The 16174-nt window shown below is 33.1% G+C and overlaps 1 protein-coding gene and 1 pseudogene across 1 annotated transcript; one reads left to right on the forward strand and one right to left on the reverse strand.

Annotated features, from left to right (window-relative positions):
• Positions 1-8927: 8927 nt before the first annotated feature.
• Positions 8928-9980, forward strand: LOC147811863 (uncharacterized). The gene has a single exon (XM_087161527.1). The coding sequence runs from the start codon at positions 9069-9071 to the stop codon at positions 9837-9839; it is 771 nt and encodes a 256-aa protein (XP_087017653.1). The 5' UTR covers positions 8928-9068; the 3' UTR covers positions 9840-9980.
• Positions 9981-13237: 3257 nt separating this feature from the next.
• On the reverse strand, positions 13238-14689 carry LOC147811864 (uncharacterized; annotated as a pseudogene).
• Positions 14690-16174: the final 1485 nt, after the last annotated feature.

Here is a 16174-nt window from a genome sequence, read left to right on the forward strand (position 1 = left end):
ATTACGCAAAGAAGTGAAAAGTTTGTTTTTTGATCATGTTGTGATTATATAAGAAGTAATTAATGTTGTATTAAATATTACTTAATTTACCATGACATAAAGAATCTTATAATAGGAAGAAATCTAAAAAGTTAAATCTGTGATAGGCTAGTCAGATCTTTTGAATATGCTCAGCTAGTATTTTTTTTAATCAATTATTTCTATCATTGTTTAAAATGTGCTGTAACAGAAAAAATATTGACATAATGAAAATTAAATTTATTTTCTCAGATTTGTTAATAAATTGTCACACGGCATATGATCTGAGATCATTGCATATGAATATATACCTCTTATAATGTATGTATCTGCTGTGTAACTTTGTCATTTGTCCAGTGCGTTCCCCCCCCCCCCCGATTAAGTTCTCTCTGTAATCCACCTGATGAGTAGCTACATCTTTTTATCTCATATCTGATTTTTGCCTTCTCCAAAGTAAAGCTGTTGTTCTGTTTTTATATACCAATGTTCAAGAAATAGAAATTTCTGTAAGGTTTTAAGCACTTTAATGTTTTAGTAAATTAAATTTAGATTAGTTTCAACTTTTTATATTATATCCTAAAAAATACCACTATTTTACAAACAATATAATAAGAAAATGTATTTCTTACGTTTATTTGAAGACAAATTTGGTAATTTATTAAAGATTTTAGGACTAATGACATACTAAGAAAAAAAAAGGTTAAAAATAAGAAAACTTAATTACTGGCCTCAGGGACCAGTGACTAAAAGATATCATTATAGTCCATTCCACCTTAAGTTGGCACTAGAGAGAAAGGTAGGTAGACCGGATTACAGCCATTGTCATGGAAATTGGGTTACTCTTTAAGTCATTATGGGAATGAGGTAGCAAAAAAGGGAGAGACAATGGCCAGTATTGGCGTTTAAGAAAGCAAAACGCCAATTTTTTTTTTTTTTTTAAACCAAGAATCGTACTAAAATTTTGTACAGAATACGGAAAAGAGCACGATTTTTTAGAGCATTTCTCTTAATTATTATTTTAAGATACTAGTTGTAAGCTAATTTCTTAATTAGTATTTAAGAAGCAGATTTTTCTTATTATGATTTTTTAACTAAACGAAACTAATTTTAAACAACAGAAGAAAAAAATATATTTAAATAAATTCTTTTTTGCTGAAATCTAAGTAAAAAAAAGAAATGCATAGATGCGCATAAATACTTTGTTTAAAATATTTATTTTTATATGTTTATTTTTTGTAGATTAATGTACATTAATTTATCCCTCATTGGTGTTTTGTTGGGGAAGAAAAAGTCAACATAGGCAGGAAATCATTGATCATGAAAAATATCATACCTATGTTTTTTTTTTAATATTTACTGTTCTTTTTTTTTATAAGTAAAAAATTTTCAGAAAAGTTTTTTTTTTACTATAAAAATATTTTTTTTCTGAAATATATTTACTTCTAAGAGACAAAAGAGCTTACCTAAAAAAAATAATTAGTATTATCCACATGGGGGGCGCATACTGCTTGTACGCCCCCCACCCATGTTTTCAGCTGTCATATCCCACCCTCTTAGACTCAACAGGAACTCTTTGAATAACATGATAACCACCTATCCTGGTGGTTATCATGTTATTCATTTAATATTTTAACAGTTGACAGTTCCTTCTGCAAACTCTTTGTGGGGTAGCCCTTAATTGAATTCAATCTACAATTTCTCATCAGGCGAAATTCTACATGAATGGGTAGGCGCATTTCTTCAAAAGAAAATACATATTTTGAAATATCAGAACTTTCCTTTACTTTTCAGGATCTTTGCGGGTGAAAGGAGGCTTAAGAGAAAAATCCGTATAATTTGTTATTTAAGTATAGTAGAATTAGTTAGTGTCGAAATATTTTGTCAGATACTGAAATATCTTAATATTTTCTACATAAGAGAAAGGATTTCTCAGCTTTTTTGGCTTTGTATTTCAAAAATAATTATTAAAATATTGATTGGTTTAAATTAACCTTTCGATGTTTAAAAAAAATTAATGATTCAAATTTTGCGTCTTTTTTGAAATTATTTCAATTCCTATACATTTTATTAGTTTATAACTAACGGATTTTTACACTTCTATTATGGAAATTGTATTTCAGATAATATTTAAAAGTCCCTTTAATTGAACAAACTAAAAAGCTTAAATTTCTGCCATCACATTATTTAAGTTCCTATAAAAAGCGAATTGTACTTCAGAGCTACACATGGCGCAAAATCTGAATCTTCACAGAGATTGAATAAAGCGAAAACAATTTTTACATTTGCAGTAAAAAAATAATAATAAAATCACATATTGAATTAGCTACTCAGCAAATATGCTCAACTGTCATCAGTTTAATAATATTCACCTGTCTATTAGGGTGTTTTCTTTTTTTTTTTTTTTTTCATTCATTCTCAGGGGAAAAAATTGTTCATTAAATATTGTACAGATGAGGTTAATAGTTAGAAAATTAAATAATCAAATACAAAAAGAAAACAAAATAAGAACTGCACAAGAGATAGGACACTTAAGCAAAGCCAAGGAGAATGGAAAAGCTGGCTGACTAGTGTAGAAACATAGCCAACGAGCCGATTCCTTGGCCTTGAAAACTAATTCAGCGCCAAACTAAAACACCTTCTTCTTTGTACATTCGCTTTACTGAGAAGATATTTATAAGTTAAATACATTTAAACATGAAAAACTTCTAATGCATGTTTCAAGACAAACTTTTCTTACTATACAACATTTATTTATATTTGTACGCGCATTTAAACTGCAATTAATTCCAAAATAGCGAAGAACTACTTTTCTAAGGCGGAGTATTACATTTCCTACCTTTCTCTCCAGTGCCAACTTAAGGTGGAATGGACTATAGTCTACACACATTTTCCCTGGTTCATTTATCTGTTTCTATTATTTTTAGTTAATAAAATAAATTGATATAAAAAATTTTAATATAGAGTTTATGTGATTGCACAATTATGATGAAATGTGCTGGTCTGAAGGACCATTGTTAAATATTTTACGGTGATCTGAGTCTCATTTTAACACGCTTGGAACAACTAACCACCATTAATTTCAAGTCCTGACATCAAATAATGTTGTCAATATTTAAAATGCAATTTCTTTTAAAGTTCTAAGTAAAACACTTCATCTGAAAATATTTACCTTGCAAATATATTTAAGTCTAAATGATATCGAATTTGAATTGAATTTTGGGATAATCAAAAAGGACAAGAGTTAATAGAGTAGTTTTATCTCTCTCAAATATATTTATGACTAACGAGTGCCATTTTCAATATTTATTATTTTTTTAAATTAAATTTATTGATTTGTAACTGATGTAGATATGTTACATCCATCATGACACTAAGTGTCTGTAACTTCAATTTTTTTTAAAATTTCATGCTTAGAAATTTTTTTTTATTTTCTAATATTTTAACCCTGAAGAAATTTGAGTTTGTAATTTTTTCGAACATATGGTTGGTTGTTTCTGAAGTCTTTTGCTAAATGAAATACCTTTTAACAAATAAAATGTATTCTTATAAGTTTTGTCAGTTTGTAGCAGTTATTCATAATAGTAGCATGGTTGAAACATAAGGAGAGTTCTCTCACATGAAGCTTATGAAGTGATTTTTATGTATTTAAATTGCAGAACTTTGTGTACGTTCTTGAAATAAACTTTGTGCATAGAAATGTTATGAGTTATTTTTATTAACATGCATTATATGCTACAAAAAATCATGGAACATTATTGAGTTATTCAATAAACAATGGCTCGACAGCCCAGGGTGGACCTTTGTCTTCTCGAAAAGTTTTTCCAAGCAAACCTTTTTCCTGTTAGCATTTTCTAGTTTTTAAGACCAAAAGGTTTTTTTTCTAGACCTTCTGTCCATCTCAAATTCGTTCTACCTTTTTTTTTTTTTTTTGCGTGTTAATTGATCTGACATTAAACACTCTTTTTGTGGTATGCAGGCATGAAAGTGGACAAAAATAAGCTGAACTTTTACAATGTATGCCTCTGGGAGGTGAGGGGGGGGGGAGTTCTCTATATGATACTGAGATTTATAAAAGCAACTTTTAACTATGCTGGGAGATTTATGTTTAAAATTTAAAGTGGCAGAAGCATTTAGACAGTTAACTTTAAATTTTTCATAAATATAATTTTAAAATTGTGACCACTACTATATCAAAAAAAAATTAAGCAATTATAGGAAGGCACGACTATTAAATTACTTACTAATGAAAAATATACCACATCTTTACAGTAACTAATTCAAGAGAAAACTTACTTCTACTTCTTTCAAGAATCGCGATATTGGATTTTAAAATCGCGTGAATATGAATCACGATATTGTATTTTAAAATCGCGTGAATATGAATCGTGATTTTGGATTTCAAAATCGCGAGAATATGAATCGCGCGGTTGGATTTTAAATCGCGTGAATATGAATCGTGATTTTGGATTTCAAAATCACGTGAATATGACTCGCGATTTTGGATTTTAAAATCTCGGGAATATGAATCGCGATTTTGGATTTTAAAATCTCGTGAATATGAATCGCGATTTTGGATTTTAAAATCGCATGAATATGAATCGCGATTTTGGATTTTAAAATCGCGTAAATATGAATCGTGCGGTTGGATTTTAAAAACACGAAAATACAGATTGCGATATTGAATTTTTAAATAGCGTAATTAAGAATCGTGATGCATAATTTTTAGATCACGTGAATACGAATCGCAATGAGTAATTTTTAAATAGCGTACAAATAAGAAAAACGATATCTGATATTACAACTGCGTGATAACGAATCGCAATATTGGATTTAAAAATGCGTGAATACGAATCGCGATGTTGGATTTTAAACTCGCGAGAATACAAATCGCGATATTGGGTTTTAAAAAGGCTTAAATACAAATCGCTATACTGGATTTTTAAATTGAGTGAATAGGAATTGCTAGTACTTCTTTTAAATCGCAACACGTAACTTTTAAATCAGTTAAATACGAAAATCGATGATTGATATTAAAATCGCGATTTTAGCAGATTCCGGCGCTGTTTCTAATATTTAAAATTCCGAAAATCAGCCGAACAAAAGAAATCAAATATCGGCGGTCGGAAACGAAACGCTTAGACTCCTTTCCTCTCTATAGCGGAAGTCGCGGTAATCCGACTATCGTTCGGGAGGCTTGGGTTCTCTAATTGGACTCCTCAAAAATTTTAGTTTTTGGAACATGGTCGGAAATTTTAAAAATTGGGAGAAAAGGCGGATTTCCGCTTTTTCGCGGAAGTCTTTCATCCCTGGGTATGATCTTCATTCATTCTGATAATGTGGCCTGCTCAGTTTTTTTTTTTTTGTCATTTAATGAAGTTAATAATGTTGGGTTTATTATATAAGTGATAAAGCTCTAAATTTGTTCTAAGCCACACGCCATTTTTTTGAATACCTCGAAAAATACTGCTCAAGACTTTTCTCTCTAAAGTACCCAAAATACCCTCATCTGTAGGAGACATGGTCCAGGCTTCACAAGCGTATGTTAAAATTGATTTTAAACGATATTTATACAATAAAACTTATTTTTCTATGAATTACATTAGATTATATTTTTGAATTCAACTAAAACATCTATTGGCTATAACGAGTCTCTTTTCTATTTCCATTGCAATATTGACCCTGTTGAATTCAAAACATAGTAAACAAAATTGTCAACAACCTCCAATTTATATTCCTCAATTTCTAAATGGTTGCTATTGAAGCTTGTTTTAAGGCAGGGCAAATATTTTGCTTTGCTCTCGTTTACTCTCAGACCAATCCCAAGAGCTACTTCCTCTAAAGAACTAAAAGCTTGTCTTAGTGCTATGGGTGTTCTAGCAATAAGTGTCTATGTCATCAGCAAAGACCAACAGTTGTACAGATTAAAAATATTTCCTCTGGTGTTAATGTTGGAATCTCTACTTATTTTTTCTAATGCTAAATTGAAGAGTAGACATGCCAATGCATCCCATTATTTATTACCATTGGGCTTGTCAGATTGTCCTGTATTTTAACCCTAATTTTAGTTTTATTTAGTGTCAGGCAAATCAACCTAAATAATTTTTTAGGCACTTTAAACTCGCTCAAGGCTAAAATGAGAGCTTTTCTATTGATGTTATCGTAGGCAGGCTTAAAATCAATTAAAAGATTGTGTATATCTGTTCCAAATTTTTTAGTCAACTCCAGAATTTGCAGAATGTTAAATATTTTTTTGGTGGTGGATCTTCCTTTCTGAAATCCATCTTGATGGTCTCCGACCCTTCCTTTCTGAAATCCATCTTGATGGTCTCCGACCAGTTTCCCACAAATGGAGAGTCTGTTGTAAATAATATTTGCAAATAATATATAGCTATCTTATCTTGTACAAAGCAACCTTATAATTTCATAGTTAGAGCATTCAAGTAGATCACCTTTCTTGTGTATTAAACAGGTTAAACTAATTTTCCCATCCTCAGGGATTATTTATTGATCCCAAATGGCTTTTATTAAGTTATGGATGTACTGAGTAATTTTAATTCCACAATTTTTTAGTAATTCAGGTGGAATAAAATCAGGACCAGATGCTTTATTGTCTAAGTTTCTTAATAATGCCTTCTTCCAATGATGGTGGTCAAGTCACATCTTTACTGAGAGTTAGTATGCTTTCTCATATTCATCGTTGTCTCTGTTTCATAGATAATCGAAATGTTCTCTCAAACTCCTCTGTTCTATCACTAAAAATCACTCCTTTATTATGACATGAGGTAATTTTTGGTTTGAATTCTTTACGCCCGAGGCTGATTTCCCAATAGAAAGCTCTGCTTTCATTAGTATCTCTCAAATGTTCAACATTATTAAAGTGAACCTCGAAAAACTTTCTCTCTGTTATGTGAATTCTTTTTTCCTCTCTTGCGTCCTTATACTCGATCACTGACTTTCTTGAATATCTTTTGCTCAACATTTTCTTAGGGATGTTTATGAATCTAGGGTTAAGGTAAGTTCTTATGATAGAACTTTCTGGAGTACCTATTTAACGATAACAAAAAAAAAAACCCAAAACAAATGGGGAAAATTTAAGATTTTATTATTGGCAAAATTTTTATAATTGAATTCAAACTATAACTCAAAGAGTTAAATATCACACACTATACAGTAACCAACTTCATGTTATTAGAATTTTAGAACGTTTTAAATGTTAGAAAGATTCCAATCAAGCTGCTATCAGAAACGCTTTTTAAAGAATGCCTTACATCACAACATAAGGAAACATTCTTAGTTCATATAAAAAAATTAGAGGGCCTATGCAATCAAAATTTTAAAAAAGAATACTGAAGCAGAATTATAAACTTAAGGTAAATTCATAAATAAAAGTATCGGACACATAGTTTAAGCCAATCAAACAAATATAAAATTAATTTTTAAGACTTCAGTCTTTGAAATTATGATTGGTGCTCTGAATCAAGCTTATCTGTTAATCGTTCTAAGATAAGTCTTGCGGCCTTCTCCAGGAAAAGGCATCTTAATCTAGGTGATGTGTATTATCTTTATTATAGGTTAAAACTAACTGAGAAAGTTCTAGGACTAAGATGTGCTCCATCAGGTCTAGTCTTAACAGACTGCAAAGAATGGTCAGTATAGCCTCATCAGGCTGTCTATGGACCATTCCTACAGCTGCTCAAGAGCTCACTTTGGCATCTCCCGTTAAATCTGTGCATTGAAGCTGGAGCTCAGACAATTATATAACGTCTTCCTACCTTGGTTAATGGAAGGAATTTTCAAAGCACTAGTCATGGGGTCACCTCGTTTCGTCTCTAAAATATGCTTTTCAAGATCAATTTTCCTATTAGAGATGATCAGGCTGTCTTAGGACCATTCCTACAGCTGGCTCAAGAGTTCACTTTGGCTTCTCCCGTTAAATCACAGGGATGAGAGTAGTCAGATAGCAAAAAAGTGGAAATCCTATATATATCCAAAAATTTGACAAAAAGTGCGATTTTTAAACTTGTAAACCACGTGATTATAAATCTCTATGATTAATTTTAAGATTGTATGAATATATGAATCACATGAATGATTTTAAACTGAGAGAATATGAAGCCCGATGAGGCTTTTAAATCACGTGAATATAAAACTCTATATCGAATTTAAAAAATGTGAAAATACAAATCATGATGCGCAATTTTTTGATCTTTCGCTCCGCGGAAAATTGAATTCCTCAAATAATTTTTAAACTTGTGTAAAAAAAAATTCCGCGGGAAAAATCTGAAAGAAAAGCGGAAGAATCACATCCCTGAAATCAGTGTGCGGCGGTGCCCTGACCCTGTAATCTCACCTTTACTTGGTGATGCAAAAAAAAAAAGAACTTTTACTTCAACTTGCAGGAGTCACGTAAAACCAGTTTTTCTACAAGCAACCGACGATATTCACATTTTAGCTCGTGGCACGGTCGGTGATGCATGGCTGTACAATAATCCTAATTTCATTTTTAACTTTCTGTATTTATTTGTAATTAATTATGTTTAAATTAAATTTATTCTTCAAACTTTAATTGGTAATTTGCTTTAATGCTTATAAAAACTCAATTTACCAAATTGGTGACCCTTTTTTCGAACACGCGTTCAACATCAACTTAGGATATGGCATTTCAACAATTTCAGTAAGTCTATTTTTTAAATTGGTTTCCACTAGGAGTATCACGCGGTAACTTTTATTTTCTTGTGTGACTTTTTTTTATTTCTTATTACTGTCTAATTTAATAGTTATTTTTACTTCTCATTAAACATGGCATTTTTGTTATAGCAATGTTCGCGTGCATCAATATTTACATTGTTTTTAATAATAATCCATAATCAAATTTGTTAACTAAATTCACGACTTATTTGAGAATTTTCTTTTAATTTGTTTAAACATTTCGCAATGCCTAACGAAACTCTAGACGAAAATCAAATTGCTCACGTGGCAGTCAAACCACGTGAGCAATTTGATTTGACCTTATTTGAGAATTTTCTTTTAATTTGTTTAAACATTTCGCAATGCCTAACGAAACTCTAGACGAAAATCAAATTGCTCACGTGGCAGTCAAACCACCTCCGTTTTGGAAATCAAATCCCGCCTTGTGGTTTGTCCGGCTAGAAGCACAATTCACTTTGGCTAAAATTTCCACCGATGATACAAAGTTTAATTACGTACTTGCAGCTGTCGACTCAGATGTTTTAAGTTCGATTAGCGATATTGTTTTAAAACCTCCTAACAGTGAGAAATACGAAGCTATCAAAAAACGATTAATTGAGCTGCATTCCGAGAGTGAGGAATCAAAAATTCGGACCCTTCTTCAAGGGCTGGAATTAGGTGACCAGCGACCTTCCCAATTATTAACACGAATGAGAGCACTCGCAGGTGATAATGTGGGCACTCCTCTCTTAAAATCTTTGTGGCTTGGCAGACTCCCTAACAACGTACAAACTATTTTGGCAGCCCTCAATGATGAATTAGACCAGCTAGCTTCAGTTGCTGACAAAATCAATGATCTCACCTCGCATCAACACGTAAACACTGTCGCCGCTGATAAAACGTCTGCTCTCGAATTGCAAGTCGCTCAGCTCACTAAACAAGTAAGCGAACTCACTTCTTATGTGAGACAGTCTCGAAACCCGAACAGAGAAAGAAAGAATTCTCAACATCGCAGCAATTCTAGAGCTCGCAGAAAATATAAAGAACCTGAAAACGGATATTGTTTTTATCATACAAATTTTGGTGATCGCGCTAAAAAATGTAATTCTCCATGCAACTACTCGGAAAACTAAACAGGCGATCGCACGAAGGCCATACCGATCGCCACATTAATCGTATTTTATTGGCCGATCAAAAAAGTAACCTTAATTTGCTTATTGATACTGGCGCTGATTTGTCTGTTTTGCCAAAGCGTTATGCATCTGATACTAAAGTTTCTGATGATTTAGTATTATTCGCAGCAAACGGTACTAAAATTTTAACATACGGAACAAAAATTTTAACTTTAGATTTTAACCTTCGTAGACCATTCACTTGGCGTTTTGTTGTTGCCGATGTTAAACAGCCAATTATTGGTGTCGATTTTCTGAGACATTTCGATTTATTAGTTGATGTAAAAAATAGCCGATTAATCGATAATCTAACTAAACTAACATCACGTGGAAAGATTGCTAATATTGATTTTCCAAGTAGTTTAACTATTCTCTTAGGAGACTCAAAATTTGATAGGGTATTGTCCCGCTTTCCGGAATTGACAAACCCATCTCATGCAAATCCTACGCCTACTCCTTCGACCGTTTACCATTTTTTAGAAACTACAGGACCGCCTGTATTTTCAAAGTCAAGGCGTTTATCGCCCGAAATTATGAAAGCGACCAGGGAAGAATTTGATTTTCTTTTAACTCAAGGGATTATAAGACCATCAAAAAGCCCTTGGGCTAGCCCACTACACGTAGTTAAGAAGTCGAATGGTAATTGGCGTCCCTGCGGAGATTACCGAAAACTTAATTCCATAACAGTTCCTGACAGATACCCAATTCCACATATTCAGGACTGCACTCAATTATTTTACGGTAAGAAGATTTTTTCAACTGTCGATCTCACGAGAGCGTATCATCAAATTCCGGTGAATCCTCTGGATATTCCCAAAACAGCAGTCACCACTCCATTCGGACTATTCGAATACGTTTACATGCCTTTCGGTTTAAAAAAACTCTGGTCAAACTTTCCAAAGGTTTATGCACCAAGTTTTAACAGGCTTAGACTTTTGCATACCATACTTTGACGACGTGTTCATAGCTTCAGCTAATGAAGACGAACACATCCAACATCTTCAAGAAATATTTACCCGTTTTTCTCAGTACGGCCTTAAACTTAACCCATCAAAGTGCGTGTTGGGAAAATCATCCGTTAAATTTCTCGGTTGTCTGATTTCTTCAGATGGTGTTCAACCTTTACCTGAAAAAGTACATGCCATAGTTGATTTCCCCAAACCTGAGACAGTTGTCCAACTTAAACGTTTTCTAGCTATGATAAATTTTTATCGCCGTTTTTTAAAAAATGCCGCAGCCACACAAGCTCCTCTAACTGAATATTTGAGAGATTCGAAGAAAAACGACAAACGCTTGATCCAGTGGACAGGCGCAGCAATTTCGGCATTTGAAAAATGCAAACAAGAGTTAGCTAATTTTGCTATTCTTAGTTATCAAACACCAAATCAGCAACTTTCGTTAATGGTAGATGCTTCCGATACCTCTATTGGCGCTGTTTTAAATACTGATACTCCTAGTGGACCAAAGCCCCTCGGTTTCTTTTCCCGTAAACTTTCATTAACTGAAGAAAAATACAGTACCTATGATCGCGAATTACTTGCCATGTATGCAGCTATTAAACACTTTCGCCATAATCTTTAAGCGCAAAATTTCATAATATTTACCGACCATCGTCCCTTAATTTATTCCTTTAAAAAAAATTCAGATTCATGCTCACCGCGCCAGCTTCGACAATTAGATTTTATAGCCCAATTCAGTACTGAAATTCGCCATGTTTCTGGAAGTGATAATGTAGTAGCCGACACACTCTCACGTTTAACCTCAATAAAGCTTCCACCAATTGATTTTCTTAAAATCGCTGATACCCAAAGAACTGATGAGGAACTAAAGAAACTATTCACTGAATGCGAAAACTCTACAATGACTTTGAAGTTGCAAACTATGAAATTGGACGGCCCATACCCCTTATATTGTGACACCAGCAATGACAGAGTTCGTCCATATGTGCCAAAAGACTTTCGAAAAAGTATTTTTATGTCTCTTCACAATTTGACACATCCTGGAATCCGTGCTTCGAAGAAGCTCGTTCTTTCTCGCTTCGTATGGCCATCCATAGCCAAAGATGTTGTAGAATGGTCTTGCTCCTGTGTCAGCTGTCAGAAAAACAAAGTGATCCGACACACACGGTCTCCTCTGCAACCATTCGAGTTACCATCTCGACGGTTCGATCATATACACATCGACCTTGTCGGACCGCTCCCTCCTTCTGATGGATACCAGTATCTCTTGACGTGCATTGACAGATTCTCAAGGTGGCCTGAAGCTATCCCCATCCCAGAGATTACTGCCGAAACGGTAGCCCGAGCACTCGTGAACAACTGGTTTTCTTGGTTCGGCATTCCTTCTGTAATCACAACAGACCAAGGCCGTCAATTCGAGAGTAGCCTTTTTCTTCAACTGTCTCGAACGATCGGAGCAGCTACAACACCGTACCATCCTTCTAGCAATGGTCTCGTCGAATGCTTTCACAGAGCTCTAAAACAAGGTTTCAAATGCCACCCCAATATAAAATTGACTGAATCCCTTCCCATTGTACTTCTTGGACTAAGATCTGCCGTAAAAGAGGACCTAGGATGCACCAGTGCTGAACTCGTCTATGGAACCCCCCTACGACTACCAGCGGAGTTCTTCGATCCGTCAACTTCAAATGTTGATCCACACGAGTTCCTTCAAAAACTTCGAACCTGCATGTCAGAACTGAAACCAATTCCAACTTCATCACATGCAAACGTAAAAGTTTTCATCCACCCAACTCTTGAATCATGCTCTCATGTGTTTGTGAGACGTGACAGTGTAAAGAAACCCCTTCAAGCTCCTTATGATGGACCATATAGAGTACTCAGTCGTTCAGAAAAAACTTTTTGTCTGGACATTTCTGGAAAAGCTTCAGTGATCAGTGTTGACCGTCTAAAACCGGCTTTCCTCCTCAAAGACATTGAGCGAACTCTGATATCAAAATTACCTCATGCTGCGATAACTCCAACGACCACACAATTTACTAAACCTCCGCAGACAACGACACGATCTGGCCGGAGAGTTCGATTTAATCCCAAATACTTGTAGTATTTGCTGGAGGGGGAGTACTGCGGCGGTGCCCTGGCCCTGTAATCTCACCTTTACTTGGTGATGCAAAAAAAAGAACTTTTACTTCAACTTGCAGGAGTCACGTAACACCAGTTTTTCTACAAGCAACCGACGATATTCACATTTTAGCTCGTGGCACGGTCGGTGACTCGGTGATGCATGGCTGTACAATAATCCTAATTTCATTTTTAACTTTCTTTATTTATTTGTAATTAATTATGGTTAAATTAAATTTATTCTTCAAACTTTAATTGGTAATTTGCTTTAATGCTTATAAAAACTCAATTTACCAAAAGTGCATTGAAGCAAATCAGAGCAAAGCTCAGACAATCGGGGGTGTTTGTGGGACCCCAAAAAATCCCCTGAAACTTTTATGGACTTACAACCAACATTTTGGAGTTTCGAGACGGGGGGGGGGAGAATGAAAAATTACAATTATGAAGTATTGAATGACCTAATTATAAAAGTTCAATGAATTACTTTTTTTGCAAAATTAATAACCATAAATTTTCAAACATATAAACTACTACATTTTATGTAAATATTTTAAATTACCTGAATTAACTCTTTAAAAAAAATTATCTAATTTCTGCTGCTTTTTTTTATTTTCTGATGTTGGTGGACTTGTCTTTCTTCTGCGGTGAACTTCATAATTGCAGGAAGGTTGACTTTTATTTCCTCATTTACAGTTGAAGAAATTTCCTTGAGAACTGCACATGCAGAGGTAGAAGCAGTTTGCTTTTCTGCTAATGTAGAAGGTTTTTCAAAGACTTTTATAGCTGACTCATCTGAAATACATGTTTTTAAGTCCTCTTGATATGTTTTCCAACTTCTGTTCATATTCAGTAAGAGATCTTTGTGAATTGGATCAGTCATTGGAATTTTTGAGCCATATTTTTCACATGAGGTTTCTTTAGAAGCCATTAAATCATATTTAATAGTCTGCACTGCATCTAGGGAATCAATCTTAGAGAGGTTCTATAGTCAGTGACAAGTGTATCCATTAAGTTGAATGCACTTTCCACTAATGGGCCATGGAAGCAGCTAAGACAGGCTTTGACCAATTTAGCCAATGTAGGATACTTATAATCATTTATGAAATCATCTTTTAAATTAAAAACTTTAGACCAATATTTATCAATTGTACACTTGACTTGATTTCCACTTTCATCAGATGTGTAGAGCATTTCTTTGGTGATATCAATATCACTCTGGTATAACCTTATTTCAGCTTCTACTTTTGACTTTTCATTATCACTAAAAATTTGGGACATAAAAGATGATAATTTTTCAAAAGCTAATATTGTACTGGTTTTACCTCTTAGCTCTGGATCTAATGCTGTAAAACTAATTAGATATGAATTTTTAAGGGGTAATTTCTGTTTCATACGCTGTGCTGTATTAGTATAAGCTTTCATCAGAGAAATTTGGAATTCTTTTGCTATTGGATGATTTTTTGATAATTTCTTCAAGAGAGTGGAAGCTTCTGCACCAGTAAATATTACTTTGCTAGGTAGATGGAATTCTGGATTTGTGACATCAACCTTTAATAAATCATTATAAGATGTGCACTCTATATTTTCTGGCTTCATAAAAAAAAAGAGAAAAATTTTGCCATCAATTTATAAATACTGGAATGTATTACATGAAGCATTGGTTTTTTTTGTTTCAAATAATTTAATATATGTGTTGAACTCTGGTAATACTGCTGAATATAATGCCATATGCAATAAAGTTTTGTTTTGCATAACAAATAACCCACTTAGTATTCTTTTTCTCCGAGCGAAAGCATCCTTTGTGAGTTGTTGGGAATGCAAGCAAGAATACATCCCTTCAACAATTTTTTTCTGAGCTGCAGAAATATTTCTTTTATTGTATACAGTTTCAACATAAGAAAAATAATCCCCTTTATCAGTTTTATCAAAGTAGTGAAAATAAAATGCAATAAGAGCATCCCACAAATCTTTGATTCTTTCTAAATCACATAAAATGTACACCCACCTTTAGTCTGGTCTCTTCAAGGGCTTAAGTTTTTTAATGGCAAGGGATTCACAGATTTTGAAAAAATTTTCTCTTTTACTGCAGCTTTTCATATCAAAATAGATGTCATCAAACAAATCTTCTAAGTATCTATCAAAACATGAAGCAAATTTTTTTGCAGTTATTAGCTGTGTGACATGTGTCACCATCAATATCTAATAAGTGGGGTGCTTTGTTTGATCGTAGTCTGGTTTCAACACCCTTTTTTATCACCACGCATGGTGTTACACGAGTCCATTAATACACTAATTAAGTTTGCCCTTGGAATATTATTATCTTCAATAGTATTAACAACTGCTTTAAAAACAGCTTCTGAATCTTTAGAGATGCAAAATGATGAACTACAATTTCATTTTGATTGTTGTCATAAAACTGCACCAATACTGCCAGTATACTTTCTTGAGCATTGCTAGTACTTTCATCCAAATTTATATATAAAGTATTTCATTAATGAAATGATTAAAAAAAATTAGATAATTTTTAAATGCAAATACAATGAGTATTGAAGCTAAAAAAAAATTTGTCAGAAGTAAATTATTATATTGTCTCTACACTCATAATATTTAACAAATCTGTGACAATTAAATTTTTTTACATCAATTGTTTTAAATCAAATCATTAAAAGATGAATTGAAGTATTTTTGAATGAAAAATCTTAAAAACATAAGATTTTTTGCTGCATTTAAAATATTGAAACCCCCTCTCTTCATTCTTATTTAAAATCTTGCCTCTAAATATTATTAAGTTATTTCCTAAAACAAAATAAGAGCACTGAAAATTTTGAAGGTAATAATACAACAATAAAATGCAATAAGTAAAAAAAAGTAATAAAATAAAATAATTGTTTAAAAACAATATGCAATTAGTGGATGGTCCCTCAGATAAAAAAATTTACGTTATGAAACTCAATTAATTCTTATCTTTATTAAATGAAATGAATAAAAGGGAGATGGAAAGTTTGAAGTTATGAAGCTTTGTGATTCTTGGCTGTTCTGAGGATCAACATGAAAATATGTACTTAGTGGATGGTCCTCTAGTTAATTTAAAGATCATGGTACTAATCTATAAATAGAATAGCGCAAGAAGGCCATTGACGAAGACGATGGCACTTCAAAAACGATGAAATCAACAAGAAAAAAAAATTCTTATGCTATTGAAATTTGGCAATGTTT

This window comes from Parasteatoda tepidariorum, chromosome 4 (assembly GCF_982258835.1).
Source record: "Parasteatoda tepidariorum strain Cologne lab strain chromosome 4, Ptep-v5.0, whole genome shotgun sequence".
Classification (NCBI taxonomy): domain Eukaryota; kingdom Metazoa; phylum Arthropoda; class Arachnida; order Araneae; family Theridiidae; genus Parasteatoda; species Parasteatoda tepidariorum.

Bases quoted from the DNA above. Each gene is read 5' to 3' on its own strand.
- LOC147811863 (XM_087161527.1), top strand. From the start codon at position 9,069: ATGCCTAACGAAACTCTAGACGAAAATCAAATTGCTCACGTGGCAGTC.